Source organism: Perognathus longimembris, chromosome 16, assembly GCF_023159225.1.
Source record: "Perognathus longimembris pacificus isolate PPM17 chromosome 16, ASM2315922v1, whole genome shotgun sequence".
Lineage (NCBI taxonomy): Eukaryota > Metazoa > Chordata > Mammalia > Rodentia > Heteromyidae > Perognathus > Perognathus longimembris.
The window spans coordinates 38976359-38990608 of record NC_063176.1 but is presented as its reverse complement, the minus strand read 5'-3'; the positions used below and the strand labels follow the sequence as shown (position 1 = coordinate 38990608).

The window sequence follows — 14250 nt, the reverse complement described above, 5'->3', positions numbered from 1 at the left end:
TAAAGACTATATTCTTAAATTTCAAAACATCAAAAACCCCAACAAGCATGCTAGAAGTTCATTTTAATTTAAGGTGACAGAGGCCACTAAACTGTCACCTCTGAAACCCCCCACCAGGAATGAACCTTAAAGGTACTATTTCAAATTAATAGTTTCTTCTACTCATGGTGGTATATATGATATCAGATATGTATTTCTCAGTTATTCTAAATAACCTTAGAAAAAAAGGGGATAAACAACATGCTATACCATATTTATCTTCCTTATTTGCATAATCCTAAAGGATGCTAGCATATTTTGCAATTTTAACTACCCTGACTACAATCTCAAAAACTTTAGATTTTTACTTTTTTACCTACTAATCATTTTTAATAAATTTAAAATTACTTTAATAAAATTTAATAATTTTCATTAATTTGATAAAATACAATGATTTTTAACCACTTTAATGCAGTTTCTTATTACTTTCTGAAGTCTGAAGCTACTAAATGATGCTACACTAGAAATCATTTAGATGGAGTCAAGAGCAAGGAAACAGACTAGTATTTCAGTGAAATGGCAGCATTTTACTGAACTCTGGTTTGTAGCAAATGCCTATAGTGATTGCCAATAACTAAATGAGCTGAGTGACAAAACAAGCACAAAATTTAACTTCTCTTCAAACCCAGCTTTAAACCCTTTAAATGAGGCAGGACAGGAGTATTTAACACCAAGTTCCAAGGACTTCATAAGGCTATTGGTAGCCAGTAATAAAATCAAATTTTACTTAGTTTTAGTATTCTTTTTATTTTTCAGTTAATATCTGCTATTTGTACATAGTAAGTATGATGTGATGTTTTGATTTGTGTGTGTGTGTGTGTGTGTGTGTGTGTGTGTGTGTGTGTGTGTGTATTAGGGAATCATCTCGGGGTAATTAGCATATGATTACCTTAAACTTATTTTTTTCTGGTGCATTCAAATTTGTCTGTTCTAAGATACATAATGCCTTGCTGTTCATTTTTTACTGAGATTGCCATGACACCAAACACCAGAACTCATGCCTCCAAATGATAGCATGTGCCTGAAGCTCTCCCCATTGCTCCTGCTCTCCCCTTCCTCAGATAACCACAAGTCTACTATCTCTTCTATGAGGTCAACTATGCTCTGCCCGCTTATCTCACTTAGCACAGCATCCTCCAGGTCCACCCATGCTGTTGCAGATGTCAGGATTTGAAGTGCAGCCTGAAGCTTCAGATGCAACTGCTATTTTTTATTTTAAATCTCACATACAGCTTACCAGGTACTGAATGCGGTGTACAGAAATCAATGTTGATTTATGTCTCTTTCTTCTGTGGAGCCATCTGCTAGGAAAAGCATCTAACATGAACCAGATCCAAAGTGAAGGCAATCAACTAAGTGTCTACAGTTACCTCCACAACTCCGCAAAATATAAAGAAATACCTTCAAACAAGTACTGATCCACAGAAACGACAGTAAGAACATTTACAGATCTGGAAAGAAGGACCAGGAACTCTCGTTGAAAACTTTAAGGAAGCCAAGCACCAGTGATGCATATTTGCAATCCCAGCTACTCATGAGGCTTAGATCTGATGACTGAGGCTCAAAGCTAGCTTGAACAAACAAGTTCAAGAGACATTTTTCTCCTTCAATTAATCAGCAATAGAGGCAAAAGTAGAAGTGTGGCCCATGTGCTACAGTTCCAGCAGCCAGCCATGAGCCAGCCAAGCATGTGCAAGACCCCGAGAAGTGAAACCCTAGTGGTACCAAAATAAATAAATAAAATGAAACAAACAAAATTAAGTAAAAATTTCAGATCTAGAACCATGAACTGCTGATTTGATGAAGAGTTGTCAAATATGAATAATTGTCAATACATCTGCGCGCTGTGTGTGTATCTTATCTACTGTATTTTCTCTGGAAAATTTAAGCTGTGCTTTACCCAAAGAAGGATGGGATGGGAATAGAGAGATAATGGCATGAGAGCTCAGAAAATAAAAACACAGAGTGAGAAATAGAAAATCCCCAGACAGTAATGAGGAAAGCAGGGTGACTATCGTGCAATAGGAGTGGGAACAACCAGACTAATTAATGATTCCTCTTAGGAGGCTGTGCATGATGAAACTCACAAGTCTATACCTCTGGTTACTTAAGAGATTTATACTTCCAAGATGAATTTCTAGATAAACAAACAAGCACATAAAAAAGATTAAGCCAATAACCATAAGAACAGCAACAAAAATCAGTGATTTTTTTAACTCCAAGGAAAAATAGAAGTTGTAAATGAAAGCAAATCTAATTGTACTATATTACATGATTCAAAAACATATACCAAATACTGGAAAGCATACAAAGGTAGATTAGGAAACACAGCTGTGTGACAATAGCATTTACAATCATCAGAGTACAAAACTTAACAAACAAATACAATCCAAATATCTCAAATAACCATATTAAAAGAAATGGGTTTACACTGGAAGGAAAGAAGACAGAGACAAAAATTAATACAATCTCCATACTAGTGCACCTATAATTAACTGAAAAGTTAAAAAAAAAGAAATATAGGGCTGGGGATATGGCCTAGTGGCAAGAGTGCTCGCCTCGTATACAGGAGGTCCTAGGTTCAATTCCAGCACCACATATACAGAAAATGGCCAGAAGTGGCGCTGTGGCTCAAGTGGCAGAGTGCTAGCCTTGAGCAAAAACAAGCCAGGGACAGTGCTCAGGCCCTGAGTCCAAACCCAGGACTGGCCAAAAAAACAAAACAAAAACAAAAAAAAGAAATATATAGGTGAAATTTGTATTTCAGCAGAAGAGTGCCAGCTTAGCATGAGTAAGGCCCATAGGTCAATCTCCAGCACTAAATTAAAAGTAAATTCAATTAAATCCACAAATAAATGACAAAGCTGAAGGTAACTATAAAGAAGATGAAAGGGAAGGGAAGTCGCCATTTTTAATACACTATGTATTAGGCACTATGTGCTTTACTAACAATAAAAATTACCAAATTTAAGTTGTTCTGCCAAAGTCAGAACTAAGACTCTTTCAAGTAACATTATCAAAGGTCACTTGCAATAAAAGTGTTTTGTGAAGAGAAAGAAAACTGAGTGTACTGAACACCAATTAAGTGCCAGGCTCAAAGTTACCTCCTTTCCAAGTGTTCCCACTTAAGAGGTTTTAATCATGACCTTATACTTTTATGTGAGGAAAAGAAGTACTGAGAGATAGCAGGTTTGAGATACACAGCAAATGAATGAAGTCTTGATAGCATTTTAAGTTGAAGGCACTGCAAGTTCACTTGCAAAAAGACTTCCTTTTTAAATTATTTTTGTGCTTAATGGGATTATAGAAAATGGTTTATTATTTTGTTATTCATCAGATTAAACTTTTAGATGGAATCAAATCTATCAAGCAAATGGCCCCAATAAGCAGGCTGGAGTTGCAATCCTAGTATCAGACAAAATTGACTTCAAATTAAAAAAAGGCAGAAAGAAACGAAGAAGGTTACTACATACTAGTAAAGGGATCTCTCCTACAGAAGATAGAACCATGCTAAATATCTACACTCCAAATGCAGGAGCACACACCTTCATCAAACAAACACTACTGACTCTAAAAACACTCATAGACCCAAACACATTGATAGTTGAGGACTTTAACACTCCACTATCACCTCTGGACAGATCAACACGCCAAAAACTGAACAAAGAAACCACAGAACTAAATAATTTCATAGACCAATTAGACTTAACTGACATCTACAGAATATTCCACCCAGCAACAACAGAATACACATTCTTCTCTGCAGCACATGGAACATTCTCCAAAATAGATCACATCTTAGGACACAAAGAAAATCTGTACAAATTCAAAAGTATCAAAACCATTCCCTGCATACTCTCAGACCACAATGGAATAAAATTAGAGCTCAACTCAAACAGCCACCACAGAAATTGCTACAATTCATGGAGACTAAACAACACACTGCTGAACCATCAGTGGGTCATCGAAGAAATTAAAACGGATATTCAAATGTTTATGGAATTCAACCAAGATGAGGACACAAAGTACCAGCTCCTTTGGGACACAGCAAAGGCAGTACTCAGAGGAAAATTTCTATCTCTGAGCGCATACACCAACAAATTGGAGAAACAGCAACTCAATAATTTAAGGAAGCACCTTAATCTCCTCGAAAGAGAACAACAAGCCAAACCCCAAGTCAATAGAAGGAAGCAAATAATTAAAATCAAATCAGAATTAAATCAATTACAGACAAAAAAAACTATCGAGAAGAATCAACAAAACAAAGAGTTAGTTCTTTGAAAAAACAAGATAGACAGACCCCTGGCAAACCTGACCAAAAAACGAAGGCAGCACACTCAATTAAACAAGATAAGAAAAGAAACAGGTAATATCACCACAGAAGTAACCGAAATTCAGAAAATAATAAGGGACTATTTTGCAAACCTTTATGCCAACAAATTTGAGAACTTGGAAGAAATGGTTGATTTCCTAGAAAAAGTTCATAACCCCAAACTCAACCAAGAAGATTTAAACCTTCTAAAGAGACCCATATCCAGTATTGAAATAGAAACGGCAATAAATGATCTCCCATCCAAGAAAAGCCCAGGTCCAGACGGATTCACTGCAGAATTATACAAGGCCTTCAAAACAGAACTCACACCAATTTTTCTCAAACTCTTCAATGAAATTGAAAGAGAACATTCACTACCAGACTCATTCTATGAAGCCAGCATAACCCTCATCACAAAACCAGGCAGGGACTCATCATGGAATGAAGACTATAGACCAATTTCCCTGATGAACATAGACGCAAAAATTCTCAACAAAATTCTGGCCAATCGACTTCAACAGGTCATCAAAAAAATCATACACCATGATCAAACTTGATTCATCCCAGGGATGCAAAGTTGGTTTAATATACGCAAGTCAATTAATATAATCCACCACATCAACCGGAGCAAGGTAAAGAACCACATGGCTTTATCTCTGGATGCAGAAAAAGTGTTTGACAAAATCCAGCACCCATTTATGCTAAAAGCCCTGGAAAAACTGGGATTCCAGGGAACATTCTTGAATATAATCAAGGCAGTTTATGACAAACCAACAGCAAGTATAACTCTAAATGGTGAAAAATTAAAGCCATTCCCTTTAAAATCAGGAACAAGGCAGGGATGTCCACTCTCTCCCATGCTCTTCAACATAGTACTAGAATTCCTAGCCAGAGTAATTAGGCAAGAAGAAAATATAAAGGGGATCCAAATAGGAAAAGATGAAGTTAAACTTTCTCTCTTCGCAGATGACATGATCCTATACCTAAAGAATCCCATAGACTCTACCCCCAAGCTACTAGAGCTGATCCAAAACTTTGGCAAAGTTGCAGGATATAAAATAAACCCTCAAAAATCAACAGCCTTTCTCTATGCTAACGACCTGAAGACCGAGGTGGAAATCAGGAAAGCAACTCCTTTTGCAATAGCCCCCCAAAACATAAAATACCTAGCAATAACCTTAACCAAAGAAGTGAAAGACCTCTTTGAGGAGAACTTTAAAAGCTTGAAAAACGAAATTAAGTCAGAACTAAGGAAATGGAAAAACCTCCCATGCTCCTGGATTGGGAGGATTAATATAATCAAAATGGCAATATTGCAAAAGGCTATCTACAAATTCAATGCAATACTCATTAATATAACAACACCATTTTTAATGAAATAGAGGAAAAATACAGAAATTCATGGAACAATAAAAGACCTAGAATAGCAAAAACACTCCTAAGCAGAAGAACAGTGCTGGAGGAATTACAATACCCAACTTCAAGCTGTATTATAAAGCTACAGTAATAAAAACAGCTTGGTATTGGCACCGGAATAGACCTGAAGACCAATGCAACAGAATTGAAGACCCAGAAATGAACCCACAGAACTATGCTTACTTAATCTTTGATAAAGGAGCTAAAACAATGGCTTGGAAGAAAGATAGCCTCTTTAACAAATGGTGCTGGCAAAGCTGGTTCAACACATGCAACAAACTAAAACTAGATCCTTATATATCACCTTGCACCAAAATCAACTCCAAATGGATTAAAGACTTCTAAATCAAAACAGATTCCCTGAAAACACTAAAGGAAGGAGTAGGAGAAACACTTGGGCTCCGTGTCGCAGGACGGAACTTCCTTAACAAAGACCTTGAAAGGATACAAATCAAAGAAAGGCTGGACAAATAGGACTGCATCAAACTGCAGAGCTTCTGCATGGCAAAGGACAGAGCTCGCAAGATAAACAGAAAGCCCACGGATTGGGAGAAGATCTTTACTGGACATTCAACGAACAAAGGCCTCATATCTAAAATATATGCAGAACTAAAAAAATTACCTTCCTCCAAAATAAAACCGCAAAGAACCAATAGCCCCCTCATCAAGTGGGCTAAAGACTTACAAAGAGACTTCTCTGATGAGGAATTAGAATGGCCAAAAGACATACGAAAAAGTGCTCTACATCACTGGCCATAAAAGAAATGCAAATCAAAACAACATTGAGATTCCATCTTACCCCGGTAAGAATGTCATATATCAAGAAAACTAACAATAACAATTGTTGGAGGGGATGTGGCCAAAAAGGAACCCTACTTCATTGTTGGTGGGAATGTAAACTGGTTCAGCCACTCTGGCAAGCAGTATGCAGATTCCTCAGAAGGCTAAATATAGAACTCCCCTATGACCCAGCAGCCCCACTTTTGGGTATCTATCCAAAAGACCACAAATAAAGTCACAGTAAAGCCACCAGCACAACAATTGCACAATTTGTCATAGCTAGAATCTAGAAGCAACCCAGATGCCCCTCCGTAGACGAATGGATCAGGAAAATGTGGTACATATACACAATGGAATTTTATGCCTCTATCAGAAAGAATGACATTGCCCCATTTGTAAGGAAATGGAAGGACTTGGAAAAAATTATACTAAGCGAAGTGAGCCAGACCCAAAGAAACATGGACTCTATGGTCTCCCTTATTGGGAGTACTTAGTACAGGTTTAGGCAAGTTACAGCAGAGGATCACAAGAGCCCAATAGCTATACCCTCATGAACACATAAGATGATGCTAAGTGAAATGATTTCCATGTTATGGAAACGATTGTTATATCACAGTTGTAACTACCTTCAACGTACCATGTGTATCTATAGCTTCTATTATTGATGATGTTCTTGTATCACCTTCCTGTGGTTGTACCTACTCTGTCTCTGTAACATTATCTGAGTATATTGGAAACCATGTATACTGGTATTAGAACTAGGAAATTGAAAGGGAATACCAAAATTGAGAGACTCAGGGTAAAAAAAAGAAAAACAACTACAAAAGCAATACTTGCAAAACTGTATGGTCTAAGTAAATGGAACACCTCATGGGGGGAAAAGGAAAGGGGGAGGGGGGAGGGGAGGGGATATGAGGGACGAGGTAACAGTGCAAGTAATGTATCCAATGCCTAACGTATGAAACTGTAACCTCTCTGTACATCAGTTTGATAATAAAAATTTGAAATAAAAACAAGATTAAACTTTTAGATCTGGATCCTAAGGGAGATGGATATATTTGTTTTATAATAAGATATACCTGTTATATAATAAGAGTTTTATTAATCTGTCTAATCTGGCCTTTGCTTATGGGTTATGAACCAAATTTGTTCACCACATGTACTCTTAAATAAAGTTTTGCAGGAACTCAGTCCTTTTGTTGGTTTATACTTCTTTGATAGCTGTTTTCATGCTAAAGCTACTGAGTCGAATAGTTGTAAACAGAAAGCATTAGGCTGCAAAACTTCAAATATTTACTATTTGACCCTTTATAAAAATATTTACTGGGGTCACTATAATGGAATTCCAAATGCTACCTCAATCAGTGAATCCTATAAAGGAGCCATAGGGCCATGAATTTTTAAAGATCAGCAAACTTTCCATAAGGAATGAGACATCTTCAATTTTTCTAATTAATGAGCATCCTAAAAACCCTTAAAATAGGCCCTACAGTCTAACTAGGAACCAACATTCTACTTAGAATCTAATAAACACATACTTTTAATTATACGCATTTCTCTCTAGCTACAATAATGTAATCAAAGAGTTTTCAAAGTTCTTAGTGAAAAAAAATTTTTAAGAACATTTGTTTACTTTTCTACCTCTATTCATATACTGGCACTCAAAACAAAACCTTTCTGTCAGAAAACTCAATCATCTCCTTCAAAATAGAAAAATATAAATCTAACAAAAATTACAGCATCTAACCTTAGGCAAGTTCCAACCAGAAAGGATATAAAATCAATGTTCTGACCAAAAAGAAGAGAGAAAAATGTTCTATTTGTCCCAGATGTGGCCAAAAATGGTCACGTTTTCTCCACTCAGGAGACCCCAGATTCTGGACACTGTAACAGGGGTCTGTTGACTCTCCCTGTGGTTCTAGGAGCTACCCATGGTAGCTTTCTAAGCACTTCAACTATAAAGAAATGAAGTTCTGAGAACATTCAGGCTCACTGTGTCTTCACCAATGTGAATATACAAGTGCTGACTCATGCTTTTAATATTTAAATAAGCATTTGCCAATAATGCTGACAACTTATAAAAGTACGAAATGCACAAAGAATACTACTTTGTCCTCAAACCGCAGACAAAAGGAATGGCACTAAATAAGTGATAACTAAGAGTACAGTACTTCAATGTGTTCAAAACTGAATTTTTTAAAAGAATACAATCTATATATGAAATATTAACAATGTAATTGGCAATCATAAAACTTGTAGATTTAACATTTCTAAAAAGTAATTCCTGCACCTTACATATATAAAAATTTTAATAGGTAAGAAATATAATTCAGCTTCCATCAGATGCTTCTTCTCCTTAATTCTACAATTATTTTCGTTCAAACAAATTTCTGGGCAAAGGAAGTACATTTTTAGGGAAATACTAGAGAAAGCAAATAAATTCTAAGTAGTCACCAAATCAGCAATTTGCACATGACCAGCTTAATGCCAAAATAATAATTTGTGAGAACCATTATGAGTAAGTACTTCAACTAAACATTTTTTAAGTTAGGATGCCAGGAGTGGTACCTATGATTCATGCCTAAAATCATATCAACCTACTCAGGATGCTGTGATCTGAGGATCATCATTCAAAGCTAGTTCAGGCAGGAAAGTCCATGAGATTCTTATTTCCCTTTAACCACCAAAAAGCTGGAAGTGGAAGTGTGGCAGAAGTGACAGAGCCCTATCCTTGAACAAAATGAAGTTCAGGAGCAGCACCCAGGTACTGAGTTCAAACCCCTGGACCAACACCAAAACAAACCCCCAAAAAACAAAGAACAGGATTCTGGAAAACAATTCTAATTAAATATAATCCCTCTCCCAAGACTTCTCAGTTCAGTGCATAACGGATATAAGTTACTTAAACATCTGAAATAAATCTATTTTAAAATATTAAAGGAATACTTTTAATAGCCTGGGGAAACACACAAATATCAGTAACAGTGAAGACCCTCAATCTAACAATGATTCACTTTTGTCTAACTACAATAGCCTCATATATGCAAACAGAACAGTTTTGATATGAACAAAATCCACACAGTGTGGACTAAAACTAATTCAAGTCTGTGTTGTTTTCTGTGTTGTAAATTAGGACACAGGATAGAATACAATGGTGCGAGGCTAATGACTAACATTAGGAACCTAGATGGAAAGCAGTAAGTTTCAGTTTTGTTATTTAGAACCTTAATGAGCCCATCACTGCACACCCCCCTTATTTCTACAGGCCAGCATATGCACAAGTGTGCTGAACATCCTAAGAAATTGATAGGTTGCAGGGGTATGTTAAGGTAAATATAGAACACTAACAGGTATAAAATGGACAAATGAAACTTTTCAAAATATACTTATGAAATCAAAGACGAATAAATACATACCCTTGAGGAGAGAGCTTGTCTAGCCATCCAGCTTTAACCTTCATTGGAGAAGACCCATAAAAGCAGGCATAAGGAGAGATGGCATTTGAGGAAATGGTTGATGATTCAGCATTTCCACTTGTTGAGCTTAAAGGATAACTGTGCCTGTTTACAGGGTCTGAATTTAGTGGTTTGGGGGTCTTAGACTTAGATGCCTTTGAATTTTTTCTTTTTAAGCTCTGAAAGCATTCTTCTACTGTTGAGTATTCTGATTCAGAAGCAGAGTCACCTGGAAAATTATTTATATCCTCTCGAGGTATCCAAATATCTTCTACTTTGTCTTCACTGATTTTCTCCTTCCTATTATCATAGATGCTAAATAGAAAGAAAGAAATGGGATTCAAGTTTTAACATGTTAGATGAGACTTAAGATTATACTATTTCTTTGCTTTACTTTTGTTTTGGGGGTTTATTTTACTTAGAAGTAACTAACCATAGAAACGAAAAGTCAGAAAAGCCTTAAGCATTCAATTACCCAATCTAATAATTTTCAAAACTTAACAAGAAAAATTAGAAGAAATACTCTTAATAGGCGGCAGTGGTTCACACCTGTAATCCTAGCTACTCAGGAGGCTAAGATCCAGACCGGGAAAGTCTATAAAACTCTTATCTCCAATTAACCTGCAGAAAACCAGAACTGGTACTGTGGCTCAAAGTGCTACATTTGAATACCATTAATTTTTTAAGTATAATTTAACCTAGTTCCTTTTGGTTTTGCAAGTTTGGTGCAGGTAGTAAGCAGAGATAATAGTTTTTACATCTCAATTTAAATATCAGAAGCCCAAATCAGTTATTCAACTCAACCTCTAAGCTCTGGGCAACATTATATAACACTAGGTTATCTGCTTGTAGATATTATTATCAGCTTCCCATCCTCATTTTTAAGCAATTTAAGGACTACATGTTCGACCATAATGTAATAAAATGCAGATTGTGTCTGATTGCTCAGAAATTCAGTATTATGTTTCAGGGCTAATGAAGAAAAACACATTTCACACTGCTAGCCAAAAATATAGTGTCAGTAAATATTCAGAAAGCAAACAGTACATAAAGTATAATTATTAGGATGTACTCACATTAGCTAAGCACATTCCTATAGATTTAAGAAATGGCAGGATAAATTCACTCAGTAACTTATGCAAAACAAAACTCCTAAAAAGGAAGTTTTGGTTTTTTTCTCCAGTGGATGAAATGGTATGCCAAGGAGTCAAATTACATCTTTCTGGATGCCAGAAATTTTTGAAAACTATGAATTCTTAGAAAATAAAAGGTAAATAGAAATAATGCTCCACTATGCCAAGAAGTACCAATAAAACTGAGGGCAAAGAAAAAAACAAAATCTAAGTCAGTGCCTACAAATTCTGCTTCATTTTGTTCAACACAATAACAGGGTAATCAAGTCTCTTCTCAACAACGAAACTATAACAGAAAGTACAGATTACATTTGCAATGTCCTACAATTAAACAGTACTTTGATCACTTTTCTTTTGCCTTTAAATTAATATAACTTGTGATATTTGACAGACAGTAAATGATCATTTATTTTCCATATTAAGAAGGGGGCAATGGTTGGAATTAGAATAAAACAAAATAACCTCCCATACAATTAGCTTATTAAAAGTCCAAAAGAAACCTTTGGACTAATTCAGGTAACTATTTTCTTAGGAATACAATATAAAATTGTAAACCATAGCTTACATTTAAAAATATTTATTCTAATGAATGAAACATCCTCAGACATGAAATCATACCTTGATCTGATTAAAAAAGAATTCCTTGGAATAGTTGCTTCCTCTTTTTCTTTAGTCCAAAATTCATTCCTTATAGATCTCTTCTGTTTAAAAACAGTGTACAATTAATGTTTTGCTTTTGGGTTCAGAGATGGTCTCATTATGGTAATATTATACAAGGATGTACAATATCTGACTTTAATTCTAATTAAATGTCCAATTGCTTATATCTACTTTCATTAGTAAAATATATAATTAGAGAGATTACATTAAACAGCAACCTTCTGGTGCATCTTTCTGATTATATTTGAATTATGCCTCAGCATGGAAACTAAGGACAAAAATGTTCTATAAGAACAAATTCATATACTTTTACACCTCCCCTGCTACACATTTCTCTCAGCTTCTCTGTTGTCAAAAACAAGAAATAAAGCAGGATAGGATGAAAAGTACTACAAAAGAAATCCTGACCAATAAACTAAGTAAAATATATAAATAATCAAAAGTCAGCATACCTATGAGTATGTATTCAATTACAAAGCAAAGCAAAATCTGAGGAGTTTTTGTGGGTTTTTCTTTTCCTTACTAACAGTAAATTTACCTTGTGGCAAAATTTTAAAACCCATACCTAAAATTAAGATGAAAATGTTTTATGATATATATTTAAAGATACAGTTTTTTCCATAATTTTATTCTCTAGAAATTTCATTCTTCAAAATAATGCATTCTTCAAACAGGGTATAAGAAAATAAAAAGGCACATATAATCAGTAGGGTGAAGAACTTATCATGGAAAAAATAAAACAAAACATATGAGACTAACCTTGGCATTTTCTAGATTTTGGAAGAGAAATGTCTCTCCATAAGGAAAGATGGAAGATGAATTCTCCTCATTTGAATCTTGTGGGGGAAATTACAGAATGAGAATGGAAAAAGATGAGTAACATGCAATAGTTGGGAGAAGAGAAGAAATTAAAACGTGTTTAAATATTTTACAGCAATATCTGAACTTAAGCATTATTGGGTGGGAATATAAAATTCTGTTCACAATTCTTACTTCCCCCTAATCAACTCTCCCATTATGGTGCTCTTAACAAACGTCACTCCTTACATACTAATCCCTTCACACACACACCCCAACACTCACTTCTCAATTATCACAGTGATTACTTAAGATCTAGACTAACATAACCAAGTACATTGCCCACAGGAAATAAAACCTGCCATGTGTCATTCAAAATGCTGATTCCTAAATAAGAGAATATTCCATGTGAAAAGATCTTAACTAGACTGTTCAATAAACAATTACAAGCAGATCACTACCATAGAGTGATTAAAATCTTACAATCTATTTAGTTATCTATCAATGCTACATAACATAACTGTAATGACATTATTTTAGGAGAATTTCAACCATCCTTGAACTATACTATATCTCCAAGAAGGAATTCATACTACTCACATTTCTATTAGGGCAAATTTTTTCCAAAGGCAGACAGAGATTGTCAATCATTTGCCCTGTTATTGTCACAAACATTGTCTCTCACCTTGTATAAGCAGAATTTTCCAACAGAAAGAAAAGCTCTCCCACAGACCCATTTACCACAGCAATAATGTCAGCTCTTTCCTGTTACCATGGGAAAATGCACTTTCCATACATCTCAGATGTCTACAACCATTTATTTTAGTTAAATGCCTTCAATTTTAACTAATGGTAAGTGAAACTTGCCTAAAAATTCTTTTTCAAAAAGCATGCACAAATTTCCAGGTGTCTGGGTATATATTAATATCTTTTGTTCACTTACCTTTAGCACTTTTGAAGTACTCTGAACACTGGCACAGAGTTAGATTATTTCCTATTTCACTAGTGGGCTGCCTTTCTCAACCACAATTTTAACATATTTTTAAGGCTACCAAATGAGTAGGAACTAATTTATTTATACTCACTTTTCAGTGTCACAGGTTTTCCAGGTGGGGAAGTAACAGTTCTTCTCTCACGGAAATAGCTTAAAGATAAAAAGTTATGCATTATTATTTACTACCCTAAGTAAGGTATTTATTACAGAAACATATAGAGACTGAAAAATTCAAAATAAGTCTGATTTGATATAAAAAGAATGGCTAAATTACACAAATATGTTTTTCTATGCAGCATGTTAAAGGGAAAAATAATATCTATCTACAACAATGCCTTTGCACTTTCAGTGAAAGTGCAAAAGCATAGCTCAGTAAGTCAAACAACCAATTTCAGAATACTGGTTAGTCTTGGCATGGAGGAAAGAAGCAAGAAAGAACATGTCACTAAAATTTATTATTTCTCAGCCCACTGAAGTTGAGGTCTACACAGCAAAATTATTTCAATTGTGATGATTGGTATATGATAACATTATTTTTACCTACTTTCTGTAGGTCTGACATTTGACAAGTTAAAAATAACTTTGTCTAAATATTTTTGTTGTGGTTTTCCTTTTTTTTTTCTTAGTGATGACTCACACCACAGTCACTAGTTGAACTTCATG

The 14250-nt window shown here is 35.1% G+C and overlaps 1 protein-coding gene across 3 annotated transcripts in view; it reads right to left on the bottom strand.

Moving 5' to 3' along the window:
- Window positions 1-14250, bottom strand: part of Arap2 (ArfGAP with RhoGAP domain, ankyrin repeat and PH domain 2) — a 135618-nt gene that overhangs the window by 110099 nt on the left and 11269 nt on the right. For all 3 annotated transcript variants that reach the window (XR_007213520.1, XM_048363996.1, XM_048363997.1), the window contains exons 2-5: window positions 13679-13737; window positions 12555-12631; window positions 11754-11836; window positions 9964-10317 (exon numbers count right to left, since the gene is read on the bottom strand). Coding sequence is in view for 2 of the 3 variants with exons in the window: in XM_048363996.1 (XP_048219953.1) it covers window positions 9964-10317; window positions 11754-11836; window positions 12555-12631; window positions 13679-13737 (573 nt within the window). In the remaining variant the exon portion in view is untranslated. The remainder of the gene's footprint in view (window positions 1-9963; window positions 10318-11753; window positions 11837-12554; window positions 12632-13678; window positions 13738-14250) is intronic.